Source organism: Cladophialophora yegresii (genome assembly GCF_000585515.1).
Source record: "Cladophialophora yegresii CBS 114405 chromosome Unknown aczIN-supercont1.7, whole genome shotgun sequence".
Classification (NCBI taxonomy): Eukaryota; Fungi; Ascomycota; class Eurotiomycetes; order Chaetothyriales; family Herpotrichiellaceae; genus Cladophialophora; species Cladophialophora yegresii.
Genome location: NW_006913051.1, coordinates 549,935 through 565,921, shown reverse-complemented (window position 1 = coordinate 565,921; position 15,987 = coordinate 549,935). Strand labels below are relative to the sequence as shown.

The 15,987-nt window shown below is 53.4% G+C and overlaps 4 protein-coding genes across 4 annotated transcripts; 3 read left to right on the top strand and 1 right to left on the bottom strand.

The window, feature by feature from the left end:
- Positions 1-194: 194 nt before the first annotated feature.
- On the top strand, positions 195-1,265 carry A1O7_09337 (2-dehydropantoate 2-reductase; the record flags this gene model as incomplete). Its single annotated transcript, XM_007763325.1, has 1 exon — positions 195-1,265. One exon carries the CDS (start codon positions 195-197, stop codon positions 1,263-1,265), a length of 1,071 nt encoding a protein of 356 aa, XP_007761515.1.
- Positions 1,266-3,146: 1,881 nt separating this feature from the next.
- A1O7_09336 (uncharacterized protein) lies at positions 3,147-4,832 on the top strand (the record flags this gene model as incomplete). The annotated part of the gene is made up of 1 exon (XM_007763324.1): positions 3,147-4,832. One exon carries the CDS (start codon positions 3,147-3,149, stop codon positions 4,830-4,832), a length of 1,686 nt encoding a protein of 561 aa, XP_007761514.1.
- A 1,030-nt stretch (positions 4,833-5,862) lies between these two features.
- Positions 5,863-7,601, bottom strand: A1O7_09335 (uncharacterized protein; the record flags this gene model as incomplete). Its single annotated transcript, XM_007763323.1, has 2 exons — positions 5,863-7,534; positions 7,585-7,601. The coding sequence occupies 2 exons, from the start codon at positions 7,599-7,601 to the stop codon at positions 5,863-5,865; spliced, it is 1,689 nt and encodes a 562-aa protein (XP_007761513.1).
- A 511-nt stretch (positions 7,602-8,112) lies between these two features.
- Positions 8,113-15,882, top strand: A1O7_09334 (uncharacterized protein; the record flags this gene model as incomplete). Its single annotated transcript, XM_007763322.1, has 1 exon — positions 8,113-15,882. The coding sequence occupies one exon, from the start codon at positions 8,113-8,115 to the stop codon at positions 15,880-15,882; it is 7,770 nt and encodes a 2,589-aa protein (XP_007761512.1).
- Positions 15,883-15,987: the final 105 nt, after the last annotated feature.

Genomic DNA, 15,987 nt, shown 5'->3' with positions numbered 1-15,987 from the left:
ACGCGGAAGAGACCGTCCTTGTCTGAGGCTGGATCCTCCAATCACGACCACAACTTTGCAGGTGCGCCTCGTCACAACTGCGAGAGTCTGGTAGATAAAAAGGGCCCTTTTGCGTATTCATGGATCACGATCACCACGTGTAAAGGTAAAACCCTGTCGTAGCCACAGCGGAGTGAGTCGTGACAGTCGGCGAGATGGCGCAGAAGGCTAGAGTGTTGCTCGTGGGAGCTGGCGGTATCGGGACAATGACGGCACTGAATCTCGAACGAGGAGGCCTAGCTGAGGTGACGGCCGTGTTGAGGTCGAACTACGCTGTCGTCAGGGACAAGGGCTTCACCATCGACTCCTGCGACCACGGCAAATTCGAAGGCTGGCGACCTACCAAGGTGCTGAATAGCATTCCTGACCTGTCTGGCTCCACGTCCCCAGAGGACTCATTCGACTACATCATTTGCACGACGAAGAACATCCCAGACGTGCCGCCGACTCTGGTCGACTTGATCAAGCCCGCCGTGACGCCCGGCCACTCAGTCATAGTGCTCATCCAGAACGGATTGAACATCGAGAAGCCCTTGCTGACGGCGTTCCCCGGCAACATCTGCCTATCAGGGGTATCGTTGATGGGCGCCGATGAGCTCAGTCCCGGTCACATCCTGGAAAACGATGTCGACAGGCTGTACATCGGTCCGTTCTTGTCCGAGACCATGGACAAGCAGAGGCAAATCGATGCCGCTGAGGAATTTGTCAGGATTTACTCGGCCTCAGGCAAGGTCCAGTGCTCGTACCAGCCCGACGTGCTGTTCGTCAGATGGAGGAAGCTGATGTACAACGCCGTGTGGAATCCTATCTGCGCGCTCACAGATTTGGACACAACGCGGTTTCGACTTGCATCCGAAGATCAAGATCCTGCAAGCCCGCTGAACCTGCTCGTCCGGCCCGCCATGAACGAGATACGTGCTGCGGCAAAGGCGGCCGCAAACGTGGAGCTGCCCGAGTCTCTAGTCGAAGATATGGTCGAGTGTGATCCCATAGAGATATTCTGCGCGCCGAGCATGCAGCAGGACCGACGCAAGAAGAGGTACATGGAGTTTGAAAACATCCTCGGCGAGGCGTTGGGGGAAGGCGAGAAAGCGGGCGTCGCAATGCCGACAGTGAAATGTTTGTACGGGCTCTGCAAAGCCATACAATGGCGCACGAAGGAGCAGAACGGGCTGGTGGATGCTCGGAAACTGATGGAGGAGAGGAAGGCTAGGACGGGAAGCTGAGCCACGTCTGCCACAAGGGGCGTGGATGCACAAGCCCATGATCAGTGCGGGACGCTTCTGCGAGCAGAGCAGCAGAAAGGAGCTGCGGGTAGCCATGTCATGAAGAGAAAATTGTCACTATTGGTCATAGGCGAGAATATCTATGGCTTCGTCCCAAAGATACACCGGCTTGTGGATGGTCTTGGTCGCCGCAAGAGAGTCGTCTGGGGAATCCGTTTTCTGGCGGTCCAGCATCGCGCATCTTTGCTGTATTTCAACGCCCTGCTACCCTTCTTGCACTCTCTACTTTCGGTTTCCCAGTGTCGGAGGAACAATCTTGTACTGAGCACATAAAGGTAGGCTGAGACGAAACCTACCCGATCATGTCGACTTTTAGCTCAGCCTCGTGCCGACAGGCTTGACGAAGTATGTTAAGCACGTAACCATTCTTCCCTTACCGGTTTCCAGATCGGTCCGATGGCAGAAGCAGTTGCCTTCTCACACATCCTGCCGGTCCAACTTCACATCCCAAGTAGCTCATGTTTTTCTCTCTCTGGAGAACATGGCACTTATCAAAGTCCTCGAACAACGTATCCGTCTCGGCAGAACAACGACAGCTGGCTCTTCAAAGGCAGGCTCCAGACGGAATAGCCTGTGTGGAATCTGGCTCAGCGTGGTCCGGACAAACTGTGTCCCGCACGTTGCCGCCAACAGCGCTGAGAATTGGTCATACTGAGGCGGCGAAGGTTCGATTGAGTCTGTGGGCAGTGAAATACTCCCTTGAAGACTTTATATCGATCATTGAAGGAGCGATACGATCTCCAATATCTGCTCGTTTTCTTTCTAGCACGCATGAGGTCATTGATGATTGACTCGTTGTCGCTGCTCCACAAACACGGCGACGCTGTCATACACCGGGCTTATGTTGTGTGAGTGACTGCAATGGAATCATCATCGTGATCGTCGCGCAAGCAATGACGGGATTGGGTGCAGATAGTCAGAACTGGTATTCCACGACAAGAAATCTGGCTTCCGTGCACAGGCAGGCCTCAATTCTCTCATCTTCCTTCCATGTCTCCTTCACCCCTCCACCAGCTGCCATAGATGGTTGCAGAGCAGACTACACAGCGTGGAAGGAGCGAAGGAAGAATTTTCGATGCGTCACATCATGCGAAGGTGTGGTGAATTGCGTACATGTGCGAGTACCACAGTAGTAGCCGACGCGTCGTGAACCGTCCCACTGCTGCAATCGGAACGAGATCGAGTGCTTGTGCGACCCCTTTTGCGCACAGGCCGGCATGGAAATCAGCCAGCCCTTAATAAGGATGCGAACAACAGCTTCATATCCAATATCACGTGTACTCAATTCTTCAGCCATGCCGCTTTTTTCAGGAGGCATATTCGCATCGTAACCGTTGCAGTCCAATTTACGAAGTTGCATCTCCGAACTCTGGAAGGCAGGTGGTGGCGACAGCGTGGGATGGATCAAAATAGCCATTGGCCGCCGTGGCGGTCGAGATTGGCGCAGCTCGTCGGCCACAAATAGTAAAGCCCCCGCTGTTAGGCGCAGCTTCAGGCAAGGGGCTGCCGGTGCTGCTAGGGGCTTCCCAGTACAGCTGGGGCCTCGTCAGTGTGCAGTCGGGTCCTGCTAGGGGTGCGTGTCCGATAAGCTCCGTCGCCCGAACCAAATTGATCGTCAGGTACGCCGCCTATCAGATACCCCCTTGACGCCCAGAGCTGTCGATTCAAGACCATTCCGCCTGTGTCGAGCGTGACAGGGATAGAGATGTCAAGGCACGCAAATATGGGCTCCTGCGCACCCCCTCTCGTTGCTCGTATCTATCGCAGCAAGCCGTCTTTCCTTCTCTTCTGCCATCGTGAGCATTGGACGCCATGAGCAACATGGCATTGTCCTTTCCTCGCGGGCTGGGCCCAGTGAGACTCCTGATCGTCTTCCTTGTCCTCGTCTCTCTCCTGGTATTCCGTTCTTATTACCTCCCTGATCCCAACGCACAGTCTGAAAGCGGCCTGGCCTCGTCGTCAGGACCTTGGTGGAGGAGCCAAAGCTCAAGTACGCTCCCCGAGGACACCGACGTCGACCTCGAAGATGGTTATTATGAATTCGACGAAGATCCGGCCTCCCCGTCAGCAGTCGACGGTACCACGGTGTGGGACCCAGAGCAAGAACCAGAAGAAGAGCCAGATGAAGAGCCAGATGAAGAGGAGGAGCCCGAGCCCGAGCCTGAGAAGCCGAAAACGGGGCCTGCCTACTCCTCGGGACCCAAAGTTCCCTTACACCCCTCTATTCCTGTACACGCTTCCGAGCCGCATATTCCACCGTGTCGCCAGCTACCAGGCGCAGACAAGGTCGTGGTGATGGTCAAAACTGGCGCTACCGAAGTATTCGTCCGTATTCCTGAGCTACTGGTCACCCTTGCAGAATGCGCACCCAACTTCATGATCTTTTCCGACATGGAGCAACACATCGGAGAGTTCCATATTCAAGATGCTTTGGACGAGATCGGGCGAGAGTACAAGGAGGGTCACGAGGACTTCCAGTTCTACAACGCCATTCATGCCGCCCATCACGCACATGGCGACGTGAGTGTGCTTGGATCCGACAAAGCCTGGGCCTTGGACAAGTGGAAGAATATTCCAATGCTCCACAAAGCCTACGTGAAATATCCCCGTGCCGAGTGGTTTATCACCATAGACGCCGACACATATCTCAGCTGGGCCAATCTACTTCTCTTGCTCGACCGCATGGATCCGGACGACCCGCTATATGCAGGCTGTGTCTACTGGCATGGGCCAACCGCGTTCGCTCAAGGCGGTACTGGCTACCTACTCTCGCGCAAAGCTGTTCAAAGATTTGAAGCTATACGAACACCTGAAAAAATCGCCGACTGGGAGAAGGAGACGTCGACAATCTGCTGCGGTGATGTTATGCTTGGGGTTGCAATGGGCCATGCCGGAGTCTCTGTGAGCGGTGCTTGGCCAATGTTTCAAGTTGACCCGCCATCGAGCTACCAGTGGGGAGACCGCACGTGGTGCACACCGGCCATTACCTGGCATCATGTCCACTCATACGAGGTCGAAGCCCTCTGGCAATTTGAGCAGGAGTGGCTCAACAAGACGTGGGATGACGAAGACCCTGGCGCGGTTCCATACCTGTTCAAGGACGTCTTTGAAGATTTCGTTGTCCCACACATCTCCGAGAAGAAGAAAGACTGGAATAACGGCTCCGGGGACAAGACATTCACAGAGCCCAGAGAGGGTCACGTCAAGGAAGACGCCGATTGGGACTGGAAGAATGACGAAGAGAAACAGAAGATGTGGGACGATCTCTCCGAGCTCGAGAAGGGTTCCGTTGAGTCGGCCGACAAATGCCGTGAGGTGTGCGAATCCGATCCAGAATGCGTACAGTTCTCCTGGCATCCCGGGACTTGCAAGCTGAGCCACTCCATCAAGATGGGCCGCCCTGTCGATGGCAAAGAAGAGTACATCTCGGGATGGATGCTGGAGCGGGTCGAGGAGTTCAAGAACGCGAGAGGAGAGTGTGGTGAAATCTCGTGGCAGATCGGCTGAGCTTCATTTTTGGCGTCCTGGCCACAATACGACGTGACGATACCATGCTTACCTCGAGCGGTCGTGTACGAATTTACCGAGATTCCGCGCTGCTTCCGGGGAAACCGCCACAACCTTCATCGTAAGGAGGCAGCATCTCTTTAGATCAACAGCCTGCGCTGGCACACGACTCAGACGCACACTGTCTGGCACTATTGCTAGTCCGACGACTTTCCAAGCACGCTCTTCGCCCTCCTGTTCGGCACCTTTGTTTTACAGGAAGGCAACCCACTTTCAACTCCTATTTTCGAACCCGAACCATCTCTGTGTATATTGTCCAATTGCTTCTGAGCATTCGACGGGATCCGGCACCTAGCAACAACCTCACGAGCCTGGAGTTGCGAATAGAGGATTTATCTTTTTCGATTGGAGAATGGACTCGCTGAAGCGACGATACAGAATGTATTGGTATGTATCAGCTGAGAATCTGAGGTATTTTGGCAGGCTTATTACGGAGTACTCTTGAGCCGTACCTCAGCCGGGCGTTGTGTTGGACAATGAACTATCAGCGGCGTGGAGTGTTATAGAGTTGGAGGAAATTAGATCTGTACCACTTGATATCTGGAGGAAGCTACAGCGTACCCAGGGAATCAAATGCTTTCTATCCCACATCGCTCCTGAGTACTTTGTTGTCTCAAAACCCATGGATATGCACATTTCCGCATCTTGCACCCAAGTTCGGCGACCACATGGCGTCAAATATGATGATATTGTGATCTATGTGTTGTGCGGTGGTGCATCGGTTCAGTGATGGCCGAATACCTGAACCTCCCAAAATCAAGCACAGGCTGGCTGTATGGGTATCTCAGATGTGTGAAAACAAATGCCCCTTCTCCCAAGATAGGCTGAACCCCGGCCACGAGCCGTGCCAATATTCCTTGCTCCAAATATGGGCTCAACCTAGACCACCAGTAGTGCCAATATTCGTTGCTCCAAGATGGGTCAAGCTCGCAGTACCAGCGTACTGTAATGCTGCTCCAGGACCAACCCCTCACTTCATGGCAAAGTCGAACTCTTCAAAGTCGGCGCGCAGACCATCGGCCTCTTCTTCCTCGGCCGCCTGCTCACTTCCGTCCTTGCGAAGCAGCGCATCCATCCAGTTGACTCTGTTCTCCAACTGCAGGAGACCCGCCATCACTTCCCGGCCGAACCAGATGTTGAATTTCAGATCGGTCGGCAAGGGGAAATAGATGGACTGTGCCACGCCGAGGTCTTTTTCGTCTGCTACGTTCCCGTTGGTATGGTCGGCCAACTCCACCGGGTTTGCCATCCAGGTCCACACGCGGAAGTAGTCCGATCGTTCGGCCAGCTGGCTGTCGGCGTCACATGGCTGGAAGGCCGGATATCTGTACTGCTCCGCCTTGACTTTGAACGCCGCCTCGACCATGCCCTTCTTGATGCGATCCGTAGGACAGGCAATGACTTGCCAGTGTAGATGCCGTATGCCCGTCCGGTTGACTTCCCAGCACACGGTACCGAGCTCGCCGTGGCTTTTTGAGCCCACCATGGCGCTCAGGGCTTTGCGGAACTTGGACATCTCCTTGAACTCGGTCGCGACTTCTTGCAGTGTTCGCTTCCCTTGCGCCATCTCGTCGGCGGCATGGTAGTATGGGATGATCATGACGTGGCCCGTGAAAGACAGCCGAGGAAATGTCATTGGCAAAGGCAAGGGCCCCCGCGAGACGGAGACCATGCTTTCCTCGCCGAGGGAGACGACAAGGTGAGTCTTGGAGCCAGGTTTGTTGAGACACATGAAGCAGTCGCTCGGATCGCTGCGCGGGCCTTTCCGCGCACGCTTGTTATGGCGCGACTCGTAGCCTTCGTCGGCGTAGCGACGGTACGCGGCCTGGTCATCTAGGGCTGGTCGCTTTCGTGGAGGCGAAGATCTGACGAACGGTGATTCCGCCGGTGGTTCCACTGTCGCAGGTGGTCGGGATATATCCAGAGTGAAAGCCGTCATCCATTCTTTGGTGGACGCCGCTACGCTGGGTAGACTTTTGAACCTAGTAACGCTTGGCTCCTCCAGAGAGTTGTAGTCGGCAATATGCTTGAAGGGCTCGCGCTCCCACAGACCGGCCGGACTGCTGGAAAAGTGATACCACGGCTTGAGAGCTTGGCAGAGGTTCGAGATCGACTGCGTGCCGCGACTGCCGTCGACGCCTTCGGGCAGACCGATCTTGGATCCGTTCTGGATATTGGCAGGCCATTCGTTGGTGATGAGGATGTGGGCCGAGTGAGCTCCATGCAGGCCTCGAGCCTCGTTATCCAAGTAGGCTGGATCGCAATTCCCGGGCTTCCCGGTGAACGAGGCTTCGTCCTGGATCAGTCGGCCTCCAAGGGAGACAAGTCTGACACCCTCCGTGGTGGTCATGATCCCCTTGCGACCCAGGTAGTAGAAGTTCGGACATAGATCGGTTTCGGATTCGAGCTTTGCTTTGACATTCTCGGGGAATGGGTTGTCACCAACCGTAAAGTATGTCGGCAGCGGAACGGTGATCTGACCGCTGAGAAGTGCCTCTAGTTCATTTGAGTTGTTTTCTTTGTCGTCTGGGCTGAAGAGGTCGCCGACAATGATGGCCAAGGCGAAGTTCTGTTTCGCTTGCAGCTTAGATATCTTCTCAAAGGCCTTCTTGAGTTCACCTTGGACGCTGCCAACCACCAGACTGAGAGGGCGTCAGCATGTGCTCTTTAGCACGTCCCAGGACTGACTCACATTTTTGCGGTGCCCATATTGAGATCCTGACTGGGGTGTTGAGGTCGTCGTGATTTTATAGAGTGGGTTACTGAATCTATCAGTCAAAATCGGCCGTTGCCATTAGGACTTCTCCGGTCTAAATGAAGTACCATCAGATATCGAAAGTATTGTGAGGAAGGTATTTTTGAGGTCTGAGATGACGACGGATATATGAGAAGGAGTTCCAGCCCTGCTGGGAGTAGCTTTTTGTGTTGTATCTGTGGTTGAGGCTCGCCAGTGAAGTGGATTTCACTGTCGTCAATTGCAAGTGAGGTGATCCACAGTAGACGGCCAGGGTCCTGCTACTGCGGATCCTTTGATGAGTGAAGCGTCAATGGGAATTTGCAGTTGATGGTGCGGGGAAAGTTTTTGCTCTTCGCCGCTCGCCGCACCTGAGATTTTTGTCACCACTGAAGCCACGCGACGTGCAGACGAGACTTCTTATTAACACGCATTGAAGCCTGAACAGACAATGACACTGGCACTTGGACGGTGACAATCGCAGTCATGGCTCCAATATCTCCTGGGTTTCAACTCGCGCCTTCGCGCAAGGCGAAGAAACAGACCACTTCCACAAACCTGCACCGCTACGAATCGTTCAACAGGCGCATAACCAGGTTGAAGATTGACCCTGTCCATACCGTCGAGCGAAGGAAGCCTGCGGAGGACGACGCCGATATATTGCAGAGTTTCTTTCGGACAGCCTTAGAAGAATGGGCGGAGCTCAATTTGTCGCAGACCTTCACGAGCTTCCTCAATAAAGCCAGTCCTCTGTCCGAAACCCTGCCGCAATTGCTCCACCACGCCGACACTGTCTTCAATCTACTGGCCGAGCATATCGAGAAGAATGACGAGCTTGCCCTCGAACCGCTCCTCGGCCTCCTTGCGCATCTCGCCCATGATTTGGGTCAAGGTTTCGAGCGATACTTCTCACGGACAGTGGAGTTGGTCGCACGAGTCGCAGCTGCTCAGGACAAGGCAGATGTCATCGAGTGGTGCTTTACGTGCCTGGCATGGATGTTCAAGTACCTGGCGAAATTGCTTGTCCAAGATCTGCGGCCCCTGCTTGATATCATGACTCCGTACCTGTCGTCCAAGAAGGATTACATTGTCCGGTTCAGCGCAGAATCATTGGCCTTTCTGCTTAGAAAAGCGACGGTCCTATACCAGAAGAAGAGAGGCCCCTTGAGTCTCGCCATCAAGCACCTTCTCGGGGCATTACCACAGGACAACACATCTCCACCATACACCCCGTATCAGCTGGGTGTCATGAGTCTCTGTGTCGATAGTGCTCGCGGACTCGATGGACAGCTTCATTCATGCTCTGCATCGCTGGTTCGCTGTGTGTTGGATACCGCTCTCGCAATGGACGATCCGTCTCAAGCCCAATCCACTATGGAAGGCATCATTATCGGCCTTATTCATGAGACGGACAGTACCTCGTTTCGTCCCGTCTTGGAAGTGCTCCTGGAGGTTATACAACGTTGCGCCGCCTCGAGGGTGGCCAACCATGTCTCTCTCTCTCTCCGACTCGTTGTAGTTCTCCTTGGGACACGAAAAGGTTCAATGATATCTGGGTGGGCTAATGTTATCCGGACTTTCCAGACTCTGGCAGAAGCTGCCCGGCGGCTAACCGATGAGCTGCCTCTGATTCACTCGACCCTGGCCACTATCACGGCGGAAATCCTTCAATATGCTCCCATGGACCAACTTTTGCCGTTCTCACAGAAGCTATTGAAAACCGCAGCTGAATACCTTTCAGCCCGCGAGTATTTTGCCTTCTCGACCCTCTGTGCAGAGTTGGGAAAAGAAAGATTCGTTGATCTAGTTCTTCCGAAATTACAACAATACATTGTTGACCATTGGTCCGAGGATGAAATCAGCCTCTACTACACACTGGAAAGATTGCGACAAGGAAACATACGTGTGGATGGAGCAGCAACCAGTGGCTTGCTGGCTTGTCCTGCAGACTATGAAGATTTCGCTATCCTTCGGCTAGGAGCGGAGGGGGATGCCGCGAGTTCGTCGACCATACAACAACTTGCTGGGCGTCTCCGTCTAGCCAAGAATTCCCGTTTTTCCAGGGGCCCTGAAGCCACGGGAAGAGCTCGTCATGCCTATCACAAGCTGCTAGGCGCAGTACTCGGCGAAGGAAGCAACGACCTCAACCTCCACCGACGTACGATCTTGGGCTGGGGATTTGATTCATACCTCGACCTTGTTTCTGACACCGACCTTCAACTTGAGGGCCTCGCAGGTCTCGTGTTGAAGACTTCCTCCGTTTATCTCCGCCTAGAGCCTTTCGTTCATGCGACAGTTCGCCTGTTTCGAAAGCATGCTCCAGCTCAGAGCTCAATGCATCGAAGCTTTGACAACCTGCGCCACCATCTTATTAAGAATCTACTAGCAAATTCTCCAGGCCTGAAGAGGGAGAGTCTGTTTTTACTCTCCCTAGTCGAGGCATCGGATGCAAAGCCATGGCTTGTGGAGACGACGGGTGTGATGGTTGAAATTCTGGACACACCGTATAATCCTGCTGAAGTCCGCAAAATTTCAATGTTGCTTCGGAGGCTTCCTCAGTTGCATCGAAGTATCCCAGCAGAGTCTCCATACCAGGATCTGATTCCTTTCTATTGTCTTGGCATGTTATCAGCTTTCCATGACAAGACGAGAAAGGAGCTGTGCAGTACACTCGCTCAGCTGGTAGAAGCCTCATCAACTGAAGAGGTGGTGGTTAATGTTGCCATGCAGTGGCTTCAGACACCCGTGGATACAGTCCAACCACAGCGGAAAGGTGAAGAACAGCCTAGGCGGCACATATCGTCCTTTGAATGTTCTCAGCTCGCTCAGGTGGAATCTCTTTCCTCCTCGGTCCTGACTGATTTTCAGAACTCAGATGACAGATTTCTTACAATGGTGGAGGTTGCGCATCAGCTGGAAAACGTGGCCATACCACCGAATGGCCGAACTCTAGCTTTGCAGGTATTAGCGACAATACCAGCCTCGGCAGAGCGCCGTTCCCGTGTACTGGTGCCCGTCTTCCTGGCTGCGCCGTTCAGCCGCGTGCAGCTGCCCTCAAACCCAGACTCTGATGCTTCTGTGTCTTCTCACACCTTGACTCCCGAGCTTGATAATCAGCCATGGTCCCTCTCAGACCGTAAGGCGCTGTTGACTCTGTTCAGCAAGTTCGTGAATCCACGGGTGCTTTTCAAGTCTCCGGAAGTATACAACAAGGTCATCGATCTCCTCAGCAACGGGAACGACGACGTTCGAAGACTCGCATTCCATGCGGTGTTGACGTGGAAACACCCGATCCTCACCCAATACGAGGCCAAGCTAACGCAACTCGCCGAGGGCAAGTTAGCAGCTTCTGAGATTAGCACGCTTCTGAGCTCGGACGAAGAGTCAGACTCCGTGAAATCGGCGGATCGTGAAGTCATCCTTCCTATTGCGCTCAGACTGGTTTATGGTACGATTGTGGGCCGAGCAGGTACGCAAGGCTCGCAAGATGCCCGGAGGAAGTCATTGTTGCGCTCCCTCTTTCGGCTATCGAAGTCAGAGGTCGCGCTATTCTTAGACGTCGCTCTTGGGAAGTTGAGAGATGTCAATATCAAGGGGAACTCGCCTCATATGGCGACCCTTGACCAAGTCTTCGTCCCCGAAGATCAGCAATATGGTTTCCTCCGACTACTGCTGTCCATGCTAGAAACTTCGCAGAGCCAATTTGCGGAGTATGGAGCACAAGTCGTCGATGCGGTTGTTTCTTGTATCGTCAAAGCATCCCCTCAGGGTGAAAGTCAGCTTGGTGTGAAAGCAACTCCCACTACCGCACTAGCCCGAAACATCAGACGCACCGCTTTTCAATGCCTTGTGCTACTGTTCGAACATTGTCCGGAGGTTGACTGGCCGCACTATCTACCTGTGCTTTTTGCAAGCGGAATTAGCCCACGGCTTGACATATTCGCGTCGGAGACAACTCAAGGCATCTCAGGCTTGCTACGGCTGTTCGCCGTTTGGGCGCACTCTCACGAACTAGTCGTCTGCCTCGGAAAGTACGATGCTCGCGTGCCAGATGTACTTTGGCAATCACTAGCTGCAGAACCCACTCCGAACACTGTGAAGGTTTTCATTCTTACCGAAATCGTCCTCCCTTGGGTTGAACTGGCTGAAGACAGCTCCATTATGCCGAACGAAGCTCGCAATCTCCTTCAAACTGAATCAGATGGCTTGTTGCGAGCACTCATTTCCCTGCTAGAACGGACGCCGCCCAAGGACATTCTTGCAGCGTTAACAGCGGTTTTGCCCAGAATCGCGCCATTCGCGAGGTCTTTGGAATCTCGGGAAGCCACGGTGAAGCTGTTGACTAGTCTGCTTTCAAATGACGGCCTCAAGGTTGCCCCCAATGTCAAAGGGCAACTCTTGCGCTCGATCCAGGCTTTTTTGACTTCCGAGGAGACTCTGGAGGAAGACTTGCGCCGGCAGCTCCTTGCTTCAGTCTCTTCTCTGTTCAACTACTTCAAGGATGAGACTAATCGTCAAATCCTTTGTGAAGTCTTGGAGCGGCTGGCGGCTTCGAACGAGCTATTGACTGAGGTAGCACGTCTTTGCACAGAATTGAATGCCACGTCCTCCCATCGACTTGGAGAGGTCGACTATGATACGCGGCTGCAGGCTTTCCATGCAGTCCAAGCTCTGGAAATCGCGGAGTTTGGTCAAGTGTGCCTCCCTCTTGTCTACAACCTGCTCTTTTTTGTGAGGACGGGTGATGATTTCACAATTAGATCAAATGCTTTGGGATGCCTCAAACAAGTCATTGCCAAGTGCTGTGACGCAGAGGACTCAGAAGTCAACAATATGATAATCAGCTCGGTCCTGCCTATCTTGAAGAAGTGCATGCGCCACCCATCAGAGCTTGTCAGGGCAGATTTTGTCGTCCTACTCGGACTGCTTGTGCAGCATGCTAGGGGAAACGAAGACTTGGCCAATATGACGTCTCTGCTGGTCGGCAACGATGAGGAAGCATCATTTTTCTTGAATATCCTGCATATTCAGCAGCACCGCAGACTTCGGGCGATCAGACGGTTGGTGTCGGAGGTTGAAAAGGGAGGAATCAGTGTCAAAAACGTTGTGGACATCTTCATACCTCTGCTGGAAATGTTTGCCAATGACACCAGTAAAGACGAGTCAGCTCAGAGCACCAAAGGCCAAGCCATCGCCGCGATAGGCACCGTCCTCCGGTGGCTCGACTGGAAGCACTTCAAGACACTGTTCCGCAGGTACAAGAGTGACCTCGACTTGACCGACAACGAGCAGAAGTCAGCCAGCCGACTACTCGGACATGCTGCTGATGCGCTGGTATCCGCCAACGCAAGTCGTACCAACCCCAGCGAAGACACACCAGATCAGCCACAGCTTCGTCTTGCCACAGCACTCCCAGAAAAAGGCATAGTCGAGCAGGAACTGAGGACTCAGTTTATCCCGAAACTGACAGAACTCATTCATTACAAAGATGAGGCTGAGATAAGCCTTCGCCTGCCGATCGCGGTCATCGCGATCAAGCTCATCACACTTTTGCCAGCAGAGGAGATTCCGATCGCCGCCTCACCGATCATACTCGATATCGCCAATATACTCAGAAGCAGAGCTCAAGAGGCACGAGATGCAGCACGTAAAGCGCTCTGCGAAAGCGTGATGTTGCTGGGTCCTAACAGCCTACAGTTCGTTGTCAAAGAGATGCGCACAGCCCTGACAAGGGGATATCAGTTGCATGTCGTCTCATATACCCTGCACGCAATCCTAGTGGCGCTCTCTCCTCACAGAAAACTCGGAGATTTGGATTATTGTGTTGAAGACCTTGTGCCGGTCATCATGGATGATATCTTTGGCACTGTTGGGCAAGAGAAGGACAACCAAGACTATATCAGCAGCATGAAGGAGGTCAAAAGCAGTAAGAGCTTTGATTCCATGGAGCTTCTGGCTCGTTCAGTCAGTATCGCATCTGTGTCAAAATTGGTCGCTCCGCTTCAGACACTGTTGTCGGGATCATTGGCAACCAAGCAGGTTCGACAGATTGATGAGCTACTACGGAGGATCGGCAGTGGTGTGGCACAGAACCCATCGGCCAGCAAGCGTGATATCTTGACGTTTGCGTACCAGTTGATTCAGGATCTATATCGGCAAAAGAGCAGCGGCAGAATGCAAACACTGACGACTGAAGAGAAGAACCGTCAGAGGTATCTCATCCAGATGTCGTCTTTGCACAAGACAACTGAGACCCAGACCTCGACGTTGATGTTCAAGCTCGCGCGGTTCGCGTTGGATTTGGTGCGATCTACGCTGCAGAGATATGCCGATGTCATGACACCCGAAAACGTGCATGGGTTTCTTCCCATCATAGGCGATGCCCTGGTCGAGGGCCAGGAAGACGTGAAGATATCGGCTCTGCGCCTGTTGTCTGCGATCATCAAGTTGCCCATGCAGGAACTCGAAGACAATGCCGCACTGTACGTGAGCGAGGCTATCAAGATTGTGAAAAACTCAACCGACACCAATGAAGAAGGGGCACAGGCTGCGCTGAAATTGGTAGCAGCGGTTCTCCGCGAACGACAGGACATCAAGCTCAGAGACTCGGATGTAGCACAGCTTCTGCATCGTGTCAGCCCAGACATCGAGGAACCAGATCGACAAGGCGTCACATTCAACTTCATTCGAGCAGTCATGGCGAGGAAGATCCAAACGCCAGAGGTCTACGAGCTGGCTGACAAGATTGGCGTCATGATGGTGACGAGCCATACCAGAGGGGCACGCGACGTGGCCAGAGGTGTATTTGTGCATTTCCTGCTCGAGTATCCACAGACTGCTTCTCGATGGTCTAAGCAACAAAAATTCCTCATGAAGAACCTCGAGTACGACTATCCTGAAGGCCGACAATCAGTGATGGAAGCGATCAACACCTTGATCGGCAAAATGAAAGGAGAAGCTGTCCAGGAATTGATATCTGCGTTCTTTATTCCACTTCTTCTCCGGATTGCTAACGATGAGAATGAGGGATGTCGACAACTTGCTGGTGCTCTGTTGGGCAGAATCTTCGGCCTGGCAGACCGTACTCGTTTGAATGAAGTGTTACAACCTCTGAATACCTGGGCCGAGCAAAACGAGAATCCGGCGCTCCAGAAACTCGGCCTGCAGGCATATGGTATCCTATTGGATGCAGATGTCCGTCTGAGCAAGGACGAACTTGGTCAAATTCGCAGCATCCTCTCCAAGACGCTGGACAAGGCCGACGTTTCCGAAGAGGATGGGTGGGAGCTGCCATATCAAGGGCTACTACTCCTGCAAAAATTGGTCGAGTCGCATCCCGAAACGGTCCTGGACCGCAAGCAGACTCATCTCTGGTCCTTTGTGTGGTCGACCTTGGGCCACAGTAATGCGTGGATGCAGAGTACTTCGGCAAGTCTGTGCACCCAGTTCTTCAGCCACTGTCTTTCGGGGGATCGTTCCAAGCTTCCGTTGGCTTGTGAGTACGGGATGTCTATGGAATCGCACGCGTTTCTCAAAGTTTTGAAGGCGAGCGTCCGTGTCCTACGGCGTACCGAAGGAAATGAGAATCTGAGTGCGCAAATCGTGCAGATTCTCGGCTTCCTCGGCCAGTGCTTGGACCAGAACGGACTGTCGATGGAGCTCAACCAGAAACCAGCCGATAGCGAAGAGTCGGAGATGGATTCCGAGGCTGAGTCTAGCGACGATGGTGCGAGAACACGAACGATTTCGGGTATTCAGTATCTCCTCGATCAGCTGTCACGCATTCTGCGAGTGGAAGCCAATCGACTATCTTCAGCGGCATTCCTCCCTAAGAAGTCGGCGTTGCAGCTCCTTTCCGGTCTTTTGCCTGGCTTGTCGGAGGCCAATCTACCAAGGTCGCAAGTCCACAAGATTCTGCTCCCTCTTCAACACATGACCGACCCGAACACCATCCCACCCCAGTCAGCAGATCCTACATTCTCGGCTACCTACCAGAGCCTGATCGAACTGTCCCACGAAGTCATGGAAAAGCTGCAGAAGAAGCTGGGAGATACAGAGTACGTCAAAGCCTTGACCGAGGTCAGCAAGATTATGCGCGAGAGGAGAGAGGCGAGAAGACAAAAACGCCGGATTGAACGTGTTGCTGAGCCGGAGAAGGCGGCGAGGGGTAAGAAGAGGAAGCATGACCGGGTGAGGGAGCGCAAGAAGGAGATTGGGAGGACGCATCAGCGGCGAAGAAGGGAGATTGGCATGTGAACGCAAATCTGCATGCGAGGAGTACAGCTCTTGTGTTTATTTTCCCGGGTCAGCATAGCGCATTGTCAATTGATAGCATAGCCATGGCGTTGACGGTGGTTGTGG